A 15,039-nucleotide genomic window follows, 5' to 3' on the forward strand; every position below is an offset into this window, starting at 1 on the left:
CGGGTCTGTTCCACAAAAAGAAAATGTACAAGAACAAGACTTTGCAAATGTGTCTGTCAAAATAAGTTCAGCTTTACAGATCAAAATAAAATATCATGTCCACCTTTTAAAGTTTGTCTCCTCTGTTTTAGTGACCATTTAAGTTGCTTAACTGATGTGTTTGTGCAGCGTGCTTCAGATGATAATCATGGCAATAAGTTCCTGTTTGGAAGTCATGCAGTCAAACCACCTTCGTTCTTCACTGTCAGGACCATGCATTGACTGTGGTCCTCCTGGTCAGGTTCACACAAAACGTGCCGGAACTAATTTGAGCCCTGTTTTGAAACATATAGTCCTATATATTGCTATTTTACAGTTGAAAAAATATGGAAAAGTTCAGAATTGTTCTATATTTTTTGAAAAACACCAAATCATAAAATTACAAAAGTAAACTGACTGCAAATGTGTCGTGTAAGACCAACATTCAAAACCCGGAACTTTGAATACTCATTACTTTTTTTTCAGGGAAATTAATTTGAAAGACTTAAAATGCAATACAAATATCGTATCACTTTTAGATTTAACAAAGTAAAATTTGTGCAAAAAACCAGGTCTGTTTCATTGGATGAAAGTCAGGTGGCATACTTGTCCTGGTCGTAGTTTTTCCTCCAAAGAAATGCTTGTTAGACTTTGGCAGTGTGCTTCAGACGGTTATCATGCTGTAATATCCCTCTTCCTCTGCAGACAAAGAGTCATCTTTGGCTCTCCAGACTCTTTGATTTCGCTCTCTGTCTCTAAGTACCCGCTAGCTTACGGTTAAGGAAGTCCCATTCATCCGGCATTGTATATATTATGTCATACGCCTGCAAATGGTACAATAAATGTGTGCACAGGGGAAACCTTTGACATTTATTTTACGGCCTATGAAGACAACACCCTGAGAGCTGAAATAGAGCATTTAATTAGAGTTTTGAGGGTGACAATGTCGGAAGAAACAAGAAATCTGACAGAGAGCTGAAGTTTTGAGACTGAAGGAAAGAAAGCGAGGGACACTCATTATTAGGCTCATCCAGTGACATTTCTTTTCGTGGATCCCAGAATCACTCGAGGTGCCCCTGAGTGTAGTTGAGAAAAATAACTGGCCCATCATTGCACGTCTGAAAAAAAATTGGCCCGATGCCAAACTTAGTTGGTACTTATTTAAACCGACAATTCGGAAAGAGTTGTTTTTACCTTGCTGACATGTTTCGACAGCTTCTGCATTCTTCCTCAGAGATTCTCTCTGTGAGAATCTGTCAAACCGACCACATAATAAAAAGGACACGTCACCAAACGTCAGATGACGCTCTGAGGAAGAATGCAGAAGCTGTCGAAACATGTCAGCAAGGTAAAACAACTCTTTCCGAATTGTCGGTTTAAATAAGTAACACTATCGTACTGCTACCAGATAACTTTGAGTTGGTTATCTTAGTATTATCTTGACTTAGAATGAGCCTTTCTATCTTTAATCACAAACTGAATAGTGCAGGAGAAGTTTTGGAAAACAGGAAAAAGCTACAGGAAAGAACTACACCCAGTCTGTCTCAGCAGAAATCTGTCTTCATCGCCATAAAAGGAAAGTTGTGAAGCAGTGAAACCAGTGTGTGTTAGAAACTTTGGGTCGTCTTCTTGAGCCAAAGGAATACATGAGCTAAACTTTAGAAAAAGTGTGTTACAACATTAAAATGCAGCAGACACAGCATCAGGTGGGAACGTCCCTGTTATATTTCATTCTCACATCTTTAATCTTCTGTGTATATGAGGACCTGCGTATCAGGATCAGAATTCATCAGCTGCTGGTTTACCTGCCATGAAAGAAACTGACTGGGAGTCATTTGGACAGCAGCGGTCCAAAAATGTGACTTTATTTGAGAAAATGTTTTTAAATACTGTCACAACTTTTTCAGTCTTTCATAGCTACATTTCAGCTCTGCCTTTTTAGATATTTTTTCTTTTGTTACTTCTGATTTGAATGTTTTAATTTGATGTTTTTGTTGTATTTTAGTGCCTTTTGACCTCGGCTGCTTGCTCTATTGAAGTATTTTAATTGTAATAATTTTATCTCTTACAGTCTTGCACATTTATTTACCAAATAATTATCTTAGTTGAATATTTAGTTTCGTTTTTGTTATTGTTATTATTTAGTACTACTAATTATATGTTATTTTCTTATTCCTTCTTATTTTACACATATTTTCATATGTTTCTAAGTACATAATTTAGATTAATTTGAATGAGGAATGCAAAATAACATTAAAAATCTTAACTGAAAATCAATGAAATCTTAAAACACTGAAATAGTCAAACATTAAAACAAAGTTAAGGCAAGTTTATCACACAATTTTCCCTTTTAATTTAACAGATCACACTATTAAATTCACAGTTACACAATTATAAATATGTTGCTAAAGTTAAGTACAATTAGTGATAGTTCACATATTAAGAAACATTGGTTCTCTAATTTCACATAAATGTGTTAAATGAGAGCTATCTTGCACAATTACAGAAATTTTCACAACTAAAATGTTGAAATACATCTATTTGCATTGGCAAAATACAATTTTTATTATATTCATGTATCACTGGTGTAAATTTTCTTTCTTGACCATGAGAAAGTAAAGTAAATACACATTATCTTAAGTTAGACCTGGAAAGTACATTTTAATAATGAAAAATATATTTATTTTTGACACCCCAGCTGCTCAAATATTATGCTGTATTACATTCACTACACTACATGTAGATTATAAATCCACAGGTCAGAGGTGGAGAAAATGCTTTTGTAAATTCTACTGTTTGTATTTTCAGTTAGTAAATTGTGAACCTGCATCACAACTCACAAATGCTACTTTGACTATTTTTGAAATAGATGGAAGAAACACATCAAGACTGCGAATGGTGAAGGTTTCTGATGTAATTCATCCATTTATCTTGACATTCTTAAAGTCTGGAGCTAGAATTCTGCATCCTCCTCCCCTAAGTCCTGAATGGATGCATGGATGCTCCAACCTTAGCCCCTCTGCTTTTTGGTTTCTTGGTGGTTCAGTGTTTAAGGTGCAAATTCTAAATATTTCTGGTAATTAACAAAAATGTTGTTCCGTATTTTACATCCAGATGAAGCTGTCGGCGTTGTTGTTGCCAACCCTGCTGGCTCTATCCTCAGCAGCTCCTCAGGACTTTGACAAGAGAGAAGAGCAAAGAAATGGTAAACACACTCTGACATTAGAAGTTTTTAGGAATCAAAATGCCGTTTAAAATCAAAGCATAAATAGGGACAACAAGAGTCTGCAGCCAATTTAGTAACAAAGACATTGTATCTGCCCAGGGACTGCAGACGGAAATTAGCAAACAGTTATAATCTGGTGCAAAGCATCTTTTCTTTTTAAGATTAATGTGTTTGTACATTGTCCCTGTTAACTAAACTAATAAACTAAACTAAACTAAACATCTGACAATTCTATCTGAAATCATTAGTGGCTTTCTGCTGAACTGTCTCTGATTGGCTTGAAACTTTTTTTTTATCATAAACTACATGTTTTTAAAAAAGGATCCGGGAAATGATAGTTTAGCATAACTATAATACTTCCAAAAGTGGAGCAATTGTCAATGGTTTTAAAAGTTTGTTAGCTCTTAAAGTTTTGGATATATCAAGCGGAAATTTTATAGACGTCTTTGTATAATAGTATCTACAATTCTACGATTTCATGTAGCAGACGCTTTTGTCCAAAGCGACGTACAACACAAGCAAGAATTCAGACATAAGGAGAAACCTGTAGTAAGTGCAAAAAGTGCTTCAAATGTGATTGGTCAAAGGTGTTGCCATCAAGTTGTAGAAGAATCCACCCCCCCTTTTTAAATTTTTTTTTATTTTGTCGTCGCTAAATAAGTGCTGGGTTTTGGACCACCTGACTTATTCTACCCCTAAGGTGGAGTCGGATTAAGTGCCTAGGTCTTCTCTGAACAACTGAGTCTTCAATTGTCTCTTAAAAGTAGAAAGGGACTCAGCAGAACGCACAGAGTTTGGTAGATTGTTCCACCATCTGGGAACAACAGAGGAGAAGAGTCTGGTTAGAGATTTCGAGCCGTGCTGGGCTGGAAGCACCAGGCGTCTCTCACATGCAGAGCAAAGTGGGCCTGAAGGGGAGTAGACCTGGATCAGGGAATCCAGGTAGGCTGGGGCCTCTGTTAGATATCGTCTGTTGACAGCATCTGTTAGATGTCAGTTTCTGATGAAATATTTATCTAACAAACACAAAAGTCAACTAAAGGTAGGGAACGCCAGAGGATCACCAGCGTCATAGAGTTTTAAGCCTACTGGGAACCATGAATGTGCATACAAACTTTCATTTATTATGCAGTTCATTAGATAGTTGTTCAGTGGTGGAAGAAGTATTACGGTTTGTTGAGATTTCCTTTCCATTTTATTTTGCATGTATAATGTTTAAAGGAAATGTTTAATGTATTTGCTCGTTTCCCCTTTTTTCATCCAGTTTCCTCGCTGAGCAATGCTCTCGAGGACCATCCTGAAATCGCAGCTAAAGCATCAATGAAGCATGCACGGATTCTAAGTCTTTCTAGGATGCGGCAGAAGAGGTCAGTTCAGTCTTCTTCTGTTGTGTCTGATGATGGAACCATCCTGGAGTGGGTGACCTGGAACAACTCTCTCCCCAACGATACCGTCTCAACTTACACTGACTATGTCCACCGCACTGATTATATCTGCAAATACAAATGTGACGCCGGCCTTTATAACCCCAAATTTGGTTCTTATTGCATATATCCCCGAAACAAAAAAGAATTTCGTGGTTTCCCCTTTGAGGTCCTGGTGAACAAAGACAACTTTGAGACTCTGGAGTGGAAGGATAGCTCAAACGGGTCACCAATTCAGAATGCAATCCGGACCTGCCCTGGAGTGAAGGTCTATGTAGGCAAGAACAAATATGGACTTGGGAAGGTGGTGACTCAAGACAAGCGCTTCTACCTGCCTTATATGGATAAAGAATATTGGTACAATTCCTACCAAGTCCTGACCATCAGTGAGAATATAGTCAGCCAGCAAATCGACAATGTCGTGTACAACACTGATAAGTCTGAAATCATCCGCTATCCTCCAGAGATCATACGTGAAACAGCCATCACCAACTATGAATGCAGCCCAGTGGTGAAAACAGACAGCCTGTCCAAGACGTATCAGGTGGAGCAGAGGTGGGACAACACCTACTCTGTCAGGTTTGGTGTTAAAACCAGCTTCAAAGCAGGTGTCCCATTCATCGCCGAAGGAGGCATTGAGATCAGCACCGATGTGACGCTGCAGTTCAACAGGGGAGGCTCGGTGGTTGAATCCATCACTGATACTGTCTCTGTGGAGATCAGAGCTCCTCCAAACCACAGATGCACTGCAACCATGATGCGTTACAAGTACAAACTCAACATCCCTTATACAGCACGGCTCAGCCGCACATACGGCAATGGGGAGGTCCGTACGGTGATCATCACCGGGACGTACGACAGCGTTCAGGTTGGAGAGGTGCGAGCTGTGGTGCACCGATGTAAACCTGTGGCCGACGCAAAGTCATGCCCCGAATTCTAAAGGATGACACAGTAGAAGATGTATTTAAACAACATCTGATGAAAATTTGAAAATGTCTCACAAGTAAATATGCATGTGTTGAAAATTCCAATAAAATATGTGCCCTACCAGGTCATTTTAATTTTGTCTCTGTACATTAAATAAACATTTTGCAATGTACAAAAATAGAAGCAAAAATGCTTTGATGGTGGTTAGAAGACTGAAAATTGTACTAATACAATGTTGGGTAAACTAGGGTAAGATGCCCCAATTAGATTTCCCCTCCTGACTATTAGATATGGTCAGTTTTCTAATAAATGTCTAATCTAAGAGAGCTAACCAGCAAGAAAAAATATATTATCATCTGTCTAAAAGGCTCACTTTCATGTTAAGCTAAACATGTTATGCAGTCTTTGCATGCTCTAGCACTAGCTAACTAAGTGACTTTGTGTTAAACTAATAATGTCATGCAATGTTAGCATGCACTAGCTGACTAGCAACCTTTATGTTAAGCTAATAATGGTATGCAAGGTTAACTTTCTGTTGTTTGCTATTGCACAAGCTGTCTTGAATTCTTAGCGCTTGCCAGCTAAACAGTCACGATCAATTTATATTATTTTCATGTTAAGATAATTAATGAAAGTTATAGCTTTTGTCGTACAGGCCCCTAAATTGTTAATAATTTTGAGGAAAATTAAATGATTAAAAATATTCTCTTTGCTCCTCATTTGTGTCTTTACAGTCATTGTGTGTCTCTTTTTTAAAGTCTTTATGGTGATGGTTTTGAATGTTTTTGTAGTAATTTTGTGTATCTTTCAGACCATTGTGCATCTTTTGGTCATTTTTGTCTCTTTGCAGTCATTTTGCAGTAACTTTGTGTATTTTTCATCATCATTTTGCCTCATTTTACAGTAGTTTTGCTGTCTTTGTTGTCATTTTGTCTCTTTGTTTATGCACCCATCAGATGTATTTAACCCTTTGATGCACAACATGGGGCATGTGATACCCAGTTTCCATTGATTTTGGGTCACTTTGGACCCACGTTGTGCATCAAAAAGTTTCTCATGCACACACTCATATGGTCCCTGTTTTGTAGGTAAACATGTACACTCAGACAGACTTCAGGTTTGAGTTGAGGTGGAATATCTTACATTCACTGAGTTTTCAGTCACTATTTTGTTGTCCTGATAATATCAAAATTCTAGGGCACTAGCTAAATTAATTACCAAAGTAAATATTGTCAAGTGGAGTTAGGATTTGAGATCACACAAACAGCCAAAAGGAGGACACTGCTACCAGATAATTACTTTGAGTTTATTATCTTAGTGTTATGTTTATTTAGAATGAGCCTTTCTATCTTTAATCATAAACTGATTAGTGCAGGAAAAGGTTTGGAAAACAGGAAAAAGCTACAGGAAAGAACTACACCCAGTCTGTCTCAGCAGAAATCTGTCTTCATCGCCATAAAAGGAAAGTTGTGAAGCAGTGGAACCAGTGTGTGTTAGAAACTTTGGGTCGTCTTCTTGAGCCAAAGGAATACATGAGCTAAACTTTAGAAAAAGTGTGTTAAATATTAAAGTGCAGCAGATACAGTATCAGGTATGAAAATCTCTGTTGTATTTAGTTCCCACATCATCTTTAATCTTCTGTGTATATGAGGACCTGTGTATCAGGATCAGAATTCATCAGCTGGTTTACCTGCCGTGAAAGAAACTGACTGGGAGTCATTTGGACAGCAGCGGTACAAAAATGTGACTTTATTTGAGAAAATATTTTCAAATACTGCCACAATTTTTTTTCTCTTTTCATAGCTACATTTCAGCTCTGCCTTTTTAGGTATTTGTGCTTTTGTTTCTTCTGATTTGAATGTTTTAATTTGATGTTTTTGCTGTATTTTAGTGCCTTTTGACCTCAGCTGCTTGCTCTTTTAAAGCATTTTAATTCTAATAATTTCACATTTATTTACCAAATAATTATCTTAGTTGAATATTTAGTTTCCTTTTTGTTATTGTTATTATTTAGTACTACTAATTATAAAAAGTTATTTTCTTATTACTTTTTATTTTACATATATTGTCATATTTTTAAATGCACAATTTAGATTAATTTGAATGAAGAATGCAAAATAACATTACAAATCTTAACTGTGAAAATCAATGAAATCTTAAAACACTGAAATAGTCAAACATTAAAACAAAGTTAAGGCAAGTTTATCACACAATTTTCCCTTTTAATTTAATAGATGACACTATTAAATTCACAGTTACACAATTATAAATATGTTGCTAAAGTTAGATAGAACTAGTGACAATTCACAGAGAAACACTATGCTTTATGTATGTAAATGTAAAATATGTTTTCTTTCATGCTAATGAAACAGTTACTGTTACTGTTTATTGAGCTTTCCCTTTTTGTTTTATGTCGTTTAGATGAATTTACTTGTGTAAATGTAAAATACCATTAAAAATCTTAACTGTGAATATCCATAAAATTTCAGTGTTTTTACGTTTTGTGCTTAAAATTCAAGTTTACTACTATGAATATATTTCTAAAATTAGGTACAATTAGTGATAGTTCACATATTAAGAAAGGTTGGTTCTGTAATTTCACATAAATGTGTTAGTTAAATTAGAGATATCTTGAGAGATACTGCAGAGGTATTCACAGCCAAAATGTTAAATTAATGCATTTTTATTAGGGTAAAACATCAATTTGCATTAGTGAAAGACAGTTTTTATCATTTTTATACATGATTTGTGTAAATTTCCTTTCTTACCGTCAGAAATTAAAATACATACCCATTTTCTCATGTGAGGTTAAGGCTAGAAAATACATTTTAATGATAAAAAATGAATGTATTTTGACACCCCAGCTGCTAAAATTATGTTGTATTACATTCACTACACTACATGTACATTAAAAATCCACAGGTCAGAGGTGGAGAAAATGCTTTTGCAAATGCTGTTGGTTGCAACTTCCATCCATCCATTTTCTTCCGCTTATCCGGAGCCAGGTCACGGAGGCAGCAGGTGAAGCAGGTTGTTCCAGACATCCCTGCCCCCAGCGACGCTTTCCAGCTCTTCCTGGGGGATCCCGAGGCGTTCCCAGGCCAGACGGGATATGTAATCCCTCCAGCGAGTTCTGGGTCTACCCTGGGGTCTCCTCCCAGACAGACGTGCTCAGAAAACCTCCAAAGGAAGTCTCCCTGGAGGCATCCGAATCAGATGGCCAAACCACCTCAACTGGTTCCTTTCGATGCGAAGGAGCAGCGGCTCTACTCCGAGCTCCCTCCGGATGTCTGAGCTCTTCACCCTATCTCTAAGGCTGAGTCCAGCCACCCTACGGAGGAAGCTCATTTCGGCCGCTTGTATCTGCAATCTTGTTCTTTCGGTCACTACCCAAAGCTCATGACCATAGGTGAGGGTTGGAACGTAGATGGACTGGTAATTCGAGAGCTTCGCTTTACGGCTCAGCTCCCTCTTCACCACGACGGTTCGGTACAATGCCCGCATTACTGCTGACGCCGCACCAATCCGCCTGGCCATCTCTTGCTCCATTTTCCCATCACTCGTGAACAAGATCTCGAGATACTTGAACTCCTTCGCTTGGGGAAGAAACTCCCCACCAACGAGGAGGGAGCAATCCACCGGTTTCCGGCAGAGAACCATGGCCTCTGACTTGGAGGTGCTGATCCGCATCCCTGCGGCTTCACACTCGGCTGCAAACCGCTCCAGTGTGTGCTGGAGATCATGGTCTGAGGACGCCAACATTTATTCTCATTGTTTAACTCAATGGAAGGGATGTCAACACTTTGAGATTAATGCATATTTTAGTCTTGCAGCCAAATATTTTATTATTTAGTGCATGTGTGTGACCATCACCAGCCCTCCCTGAAAGCTAAGCTGACATTCTTTATTACAATTTCCTGTTAAGACCCAGGGAGAGCAGTGCTACACCTCAGTGGTGAAGGGAAACAAAGGGTGGACAGGACGAAACAGAACGGACAGGGACTAGCAAGCAGTGCTATTACATCTGAAGAATATCAGGTGCTGTGTTATTCCCGACTATTATTTACCCATCAATAAGACAAACAAACAAACAAACACACACACACACACACACAAATAGAAAAACCAAACAAACAAAAAATAAACAAATGAATAAATAGCCAACAGTACTGAACACTATAGTTGTGGGTGTCATGGCAGTATAGAGTGGAATAGGCCAGAAGAAGATACTAGAGAAAAGGAGAGTGGGTTTAGTGTGAGTTTAGACTCTGGAGAGAGTCTCAGCACATTCTGGTGGGTCCCATCACTTCCCAACAGTGGAACTCGACAGGAGCTGGTGGGACCTGAACAAACATGCACATGCAAGTGTGAAGGACCCCAAAGCCCAGAACAGCTATCAAGGCAAGGCAGAGCCAGGCTGCTTCAGGAGACCCCCGAGCCAACCAGGCTTGAAAAGTCTCCTTTTTCAGCCTGACAGCCTCCCTCACCGCTGGTGTCCACCAGCGGGTCTTTGGATTGCCGCCGCGACAGGCGGGATGCAGGAGAAACTCTTCCGGAGGTGGGAGTTGAAAACCTTACGGACAGGGTCCTCCACCAGACGTTCCCAGTTCACCCGCACTACATGTTTGGGTTTACCAGGTCTGTCCGGCAGTCTTCCCCTCCATCGGATCCAACTCACCACCAGGTGGTGATCAGTTGACAGCTCTGCACCTCTCTTCACCCGAGTGTCCAAAACATACGGCCACAGGTCTGACGATACGACTATGAAGTCGATCATCGACCTTTGGCCTAAGGTGCTCTGGTACCAAGTACACTTATGAGCAACCTTATGCTCGAACATGGTGTTTTTGTTATGGACAATCTATGGCTAGCACAGAAGTCCAATAACAAAACACCACTCTGGTTCAGATCGGGCAGGCCGTTCATCCCAATCACCCCCCCCCCCCCCCCCCCCCCTCCAGGTTTCTCCATCGTTGCCCACGTGAGCGTTGAAGTCTCCCAGGAGAACTATGGAATCCCCGGGCGGTACCCCTTCCAGGACACCACCCAGAGACTCCAAGAAGGCCGAATACTCAGAACTGCTGTTCGGCGCATAAGCACACACAACAGTCAGAGTTTTCCCCTCCACAACACGAAGTCACAGAGAGGAGACCCTCTCGTTCTCCGGGGAGAACTCCAACAAAGCAGCACTCAGTCGGGGGCTTGTGAGTATCCCCACACCCGCCCGGCGCCTCTCACTATGGGCAACTCCGGATTAGGAGAGAGTCCAACCCCTCTCCAGGATTCTGGTTCCAGAACCCTTGCTGTATGTGGAGGTGAGCCCAACTATATCTTGTCGGTATCGTTCCACCTCCCACACCATATCCCCAGAGCTAGTCTATGCCACCAGGGGCGGCACGCCCAGGTGCCCGCTCCTGCCGACTGCCCGGTGGACATAGCACCCGACCCTGACTTCCTGCCCTGTAGGTGGTGGGCTTACTGGGCTGGTTGCAACTTCAATTTGATAAATTGTGAACCTGCATCACAACTCGTAAATGCTACTTTGACTATTTTTGAAATAGATGGGAGAAACACATCAAGACTGTGTATGGTGAAAGTTTATGATTTAATTCATCCATTTATCTTGATGTTCTCAAAGTCTGGAGCTAGAATTCTGCATCCTCCTCCCCTAAGTCCTGAATTAAAAGCATGGATGCTCCAACCTTAGCCCCTCTGCTTTTTGGTATCTGGGTGGTTCAACATTTAAGGTGCAAATTCTAAATATTTCTGGTAATTAACAATAATGTTGTTCCGTATTTTACAGTTATTATGTGCAATATTTATTATCTGTTCTTGCACTTTCGTGACTTTTGCACTCCTTTGTTTTTTGTTTCTAAGAGCCCTGTAACGGTAAATTTCTCCTTTGTGTGATCAATAAAGTCTATCTTATCTTATCTTATCTTATCTTATCTTATCTTATCTTATCTTATCTTATCTTATCCAGATGAAGCTGTCGGTGTTTCTGTTGCCAACCCTGCTGGCTTTATCCTCAGCAGCTCCTCAGGACTTTGACAAGAGAGAAGAGCAAAGAAATGGTAAACACACTCTGACATTAGAAGTTTTTAGGAATCAAAATGCCATTTAAAATCAAAGCATGAATAGGGACATCAAGAGTCTGCAGCCAATTTAGTAACAAAGACATCTGGCAATTCTATCTCAAATCATCAGTAGCTTTCTGCTGAACTGTCTCTGATTGGCTTGAAACTTTTTTTTATCATAAACTACATGGTTTTTAACCCCTTAAGCTCCAGTGTACCGCCGGCGGTACACCTACTAATTTGCATAGGAATTTCAAGAATGTCCGACGGCTGCAAACACGATTATACAAACACTATACGCCGATGGAAAGCTTAGATTCTCATGAATCCGCCGGTATAAACCACTTTCAGATGCAATTACCACAGCGGGTGAGAAAAACACATTTGTCCGACAAAAACGAATATTCATCCATCCGTTCTCTATACACGGCTTCAACGCACACAGCGCGACTCACATTTCCGGGTTTATTATTACACACAAAAAAAGATTCCACAAAAAACGGCCATAATCCAACCTTTACATCCAGATGACACAAGCCAGTAAACTATTTTATCCAAAACATGTCCTGAAATCAGTATAAAATCCCCGAATCGGTCATTTTCAAGGAAATGCACCTCGCGATGCCCGTCCAATATTCCCTGTATTTTTCGTAATTTTTTTATTTAAAAATAGAATATTAGCGATTTTTTTGTACTGAAAACAGCTGGAATTGACTGAAGCTTAAAGGGTTAAAAAGGATCTGGGAAATGATAGTTTAGCATAACAATAATACTTCCATCCAAAAGTGGAGCAATTGTCAATGGTTTTAAAAGTTTGTTAGCTCTTAAAGCATTGGATATATCAAGCGGAAATTTTATAGATATCTTTGTACACAACCATAGTTTCTGATTAAACACAATTGAGGCAAATCTGACATTTTGGAGCAAGAATTTTCTGATTTGAGATAGTCTGACTCATTAATCCAGCTGAAATATTTATCTAACAACCACAAATGTCAACTAAAGGTAGGGAACGCCAGAGGATCACCAGCGTCATAGAGTTTTAAGCCTACTGGGCACTATGAACGTGCATACAAACTTTCATTTATTATGCAGTTCATTAGATAGTTGTTCAGTAGTGGAAGAAGTATTATGGTTTGTTGAGAATTTCCTTTCCATTTTATTTTGCATGTATAATGTTTAAAGGAAATGTTTAATGTATTTGCTCGTTTCCCCTTTTTTCATCCAGTTTCCTCGCGAAGTGTTGCTCTCGAGAACCATTCTGAAATCACAGCTAAAGCATCGATGAAGCATGCACGGATTCTAAGTCTTTCTAGGACGCAACAGAAGAGACCAGTTCAATCTTCCTCTGTTGTGTCTGATGATGGAACCATCCTGGAATGGGTGACCTGGAACAACTCTCTCCCCAATGACACCGTCTCAATTTACAACAACTATGTCCACCGCACTGATTATATCTGCAAATACAAATGTGACGCCGGCTTTTATACCCCCGACTTGGGTCCTTATTGCAACTATCCCCTAAAGAAAAATGTATATAAAGGTTCCCCTTTTCAGATTTTGGTGAACAGAGACAACTTTGAGATCTTAGAGTGGAAGGATGGTTCATATGGGTCAGTGCCAAAGAATTCAGTCTGGACCTGCCGTGGAGAGGAGATCTATGTAGGCAAGAACAAGTATGGACTTGGAAAAGTGGTGACTCAAGATAAGGTCTTCTACCTGCCTTATATGGGTAGTGAATATTGGTACAATTACTACCAAGTCCTGACCATCAGTGAGAATATAGTCAGCCAGCAGATTGACAATGTCGTGTACAACACTGATAAGTCTACAATCGTCGACTATCCTCCAGAGATCATACATGAAACTGCCATCACCAACTATGAATGCACCCCAGTGGTGGAAACGGACAGCCTGTCCAAGACGTATCAGGTGGAGCAGAGGTGGGACAACACCTACTCTGTCAGGTTTGGTGTTAAAACCACCATCAAAGCAGGCATCCCACTCATCGCCGAAGGAGGCATTGAGATCAGCACCGATGTGACGTTGCAGTTCAACAGGGGAGGCTCGGTGGTTGAATCCATCACTGATACTGTCTCTGTGCAGATCAGTGCTCCACCAAACCGCACCTGCACTGCAACTATGATGCGTTACAAGTACAAACTCAACATCCCTTATACAGCACGGCTCAGCCGCACATACGGCAATGGGGATGTCCGTATAGTAATCATTACCGGGACGTACGACAGCGTTCAGGTTGGAGAGGTGCGAGCCGTGGTGCACCGATGTAAACCTGTGACGAGTGCAAAGTCGTGCCCTAAAATACTAAAAGAAAACACAGGAAAACACATAATTACACAACGTCTGATGAAAATTTGAAAATGTCTCAAGTGAATATGCATGTGTTGAAAATTCCAATAAAATATGTGCCCTACCAGGTCATTTTAATTTTGTCTCCATGCATTAATTAAATATGTTGCAATGTACAAAAATAGAAGCAAAAATGCATTGATGGTGGTTAGAAGACTGAAAATCGTACTAATACAATGTTGGGTAAGCTAGGGTAAGATGCTCCAATTAGATTTCCCCTCCTGATTATTAGATATGGTCAGTTTTCTGATAAATGTTGTCTAATCTAAGAGAGCTAACCAGCAAGAAATAACATATTATCATCTTAAAAGGTTCACTTTGTCGTTCAGTATAGCCTTCTTTAACCCTTGCCTCAGGTTAAATCAGGACCAGCTCTCCGTTTAAAGGGTTAGATTCTATCTGCCTATTAGTATTCCACCTAACAGGTTTCAGCAGAATAATTAAGCTGGTGTCGAGGAATACTCGCCTAGGTCCTAACTGTCTTCTTCCAAACGTCTTACCCCTCTTACTCCAATAAATACTCTCTTACTAAGCAGCCCTCCTAAGTAGTAGAATTGATTTATTGACCACGTTTGTTAACGACAGCTTTCCTCTTAAAACTGTGGCACTTGTTGATATTCCTAGGTTCGTTTTAGAGGTTTGGAAAACTAACCTCAGGGGTAATGTTTAAATAACTAGTTGGATTAAAGTAACCTTTAAGAACCATTAGATTTAATGCACACAATCAACTTAACTTTTTACCACTTTGCAGAATAGGTGAATCATAATCATTTCATTAGACTTCTCTTTAAATGCAATATAGCGTTTTATTAAGCAAGTTTTAGCAAGGGCACAGCATCAATTCATGATTAAACAATTATTTCTGATTATAAATTATACTAAAGTAACTAAATTGAGCGTACCTAAGAATCTTCTCTAATTAGTAAATTTAGGAGAGAGAGCGGACAGCCAGGCCTTAGCTGCCACGCCCGGTCTTGACCTGCATCTAGTTGAACTC

At 39.7% G+C, this 15,039-nt stretch overlaps 2 protein-coding genes across 3 annotated transcripts; both read left to right on the forward strand.

Moving 5' to 3' along the window:
* The first annotated feature begins 1,314 nt into the window (after positions 1 to 1,314).
* On the forward strand, positions 1,315 to 6,298 carry LOC110965947 (natterin-3-like). 2 transcript variants are annotated; one of them, XM_022215149.2, is made up of 3 exons: positions 1,315 to 1,366; positions 3,133 to 3,223; positions 4,509 to 6,298. In XM_022215149.2, exons 1-3 carry the CDS (start codon positions 1,337 to 1,339, stop codon positions 5,606 to 5,608), a joined length of 1,221 nt encoding a protein of 406 aa, XP_022070841.1. In that variant the 5' UTR covers positions 1,315 to 1,336; the 3' UTR covers positions 5,609 to 6,298. The 2 variants fall into 2 exon arrangements, with proteins under 2 accessions (XP_022070841.1, XP_051807162.1); XM_051951202.1 differs by lacking the exon at positions 1,315 to 1,366 and adding an exon at positions 1,457 to 1,724.
* A 591-nt stretch (positions 6,299 to 6,889) lies between these two features.
* Positions 6,890 to 14,114, forward strand: LOC110965949 (natterin-3-like). The gene is made up of 3 exons (XM_051951201.1): positions 6,890 to 7,328; positions 11,579 to 11,669; positions 12,901 to 14,114. Exons 2-3 carry the CDS (start codon positions 11,579 to 11,581, stop codon positions 14,049 to 14,051), a joined length of 1,242 nt encoding a protein of 413 aa, XP_051807161.1. The 5' UTR covers positions 6,890 to 7,328; the 3' UTR covers positions 14,052 to 14,114.
* The last annotated feature ends 925 nt before the right edge of the window (positions 14,115 to 15,039 follow it).

This window comes from Acanthochromis polyacanthus, chromosome 7 (genome assembly GCF_021347895.1).
Source record: "Acanthochromis polyacanthus isolate Apoly-LR-REF ecotype Palm Island chromosome 7, KAUST_Apoly_ChrSc, whole genome shotgun sequence".
In the NCBI taxonomy this organism is placed as follows: Eukaryota; Metazoa; Chordata; class Actinopteri; family Pomacentridae; genus Acanthochromis; species Acanthochromis polyacanthus.

Coding starts and splice junctions, on each gene's coding strand:
- LOC110965947 (XM_022215149.2), top strand. CDS start 1,337: ATGCAGAAGCTGTCGAAACATGTCAGCAAG. Junction 1,367..3,132: donor TGTCGAAACATGTCAGCAAG/GTAAAACAACTC, acceptor TTTTACATCCAG/ATGAAGCTGTCGGCGTTGTT. Junction 3,224..4,508: donor GAGAGAAGAGCAAAGAAATG/GTAAACACACTC, acceptor TTTTTCATCCAG/TTTCCTCGCTGAGCAATGCT.
- LOC110965949 (XM_051951201.1), top strand. CDS start 11,579: ATGAAGCTGTCGGTGTTTCTGTTGCCAACCCTGCTGGCTTTATCCTCA. Junction 11,670..12,900: donor GAGAGAAGAGCAAAGAAATG/GTAAACACACTC, acceptor TTTTTCATCCAG/TTTCCTCGCGAAGTGTTGCT.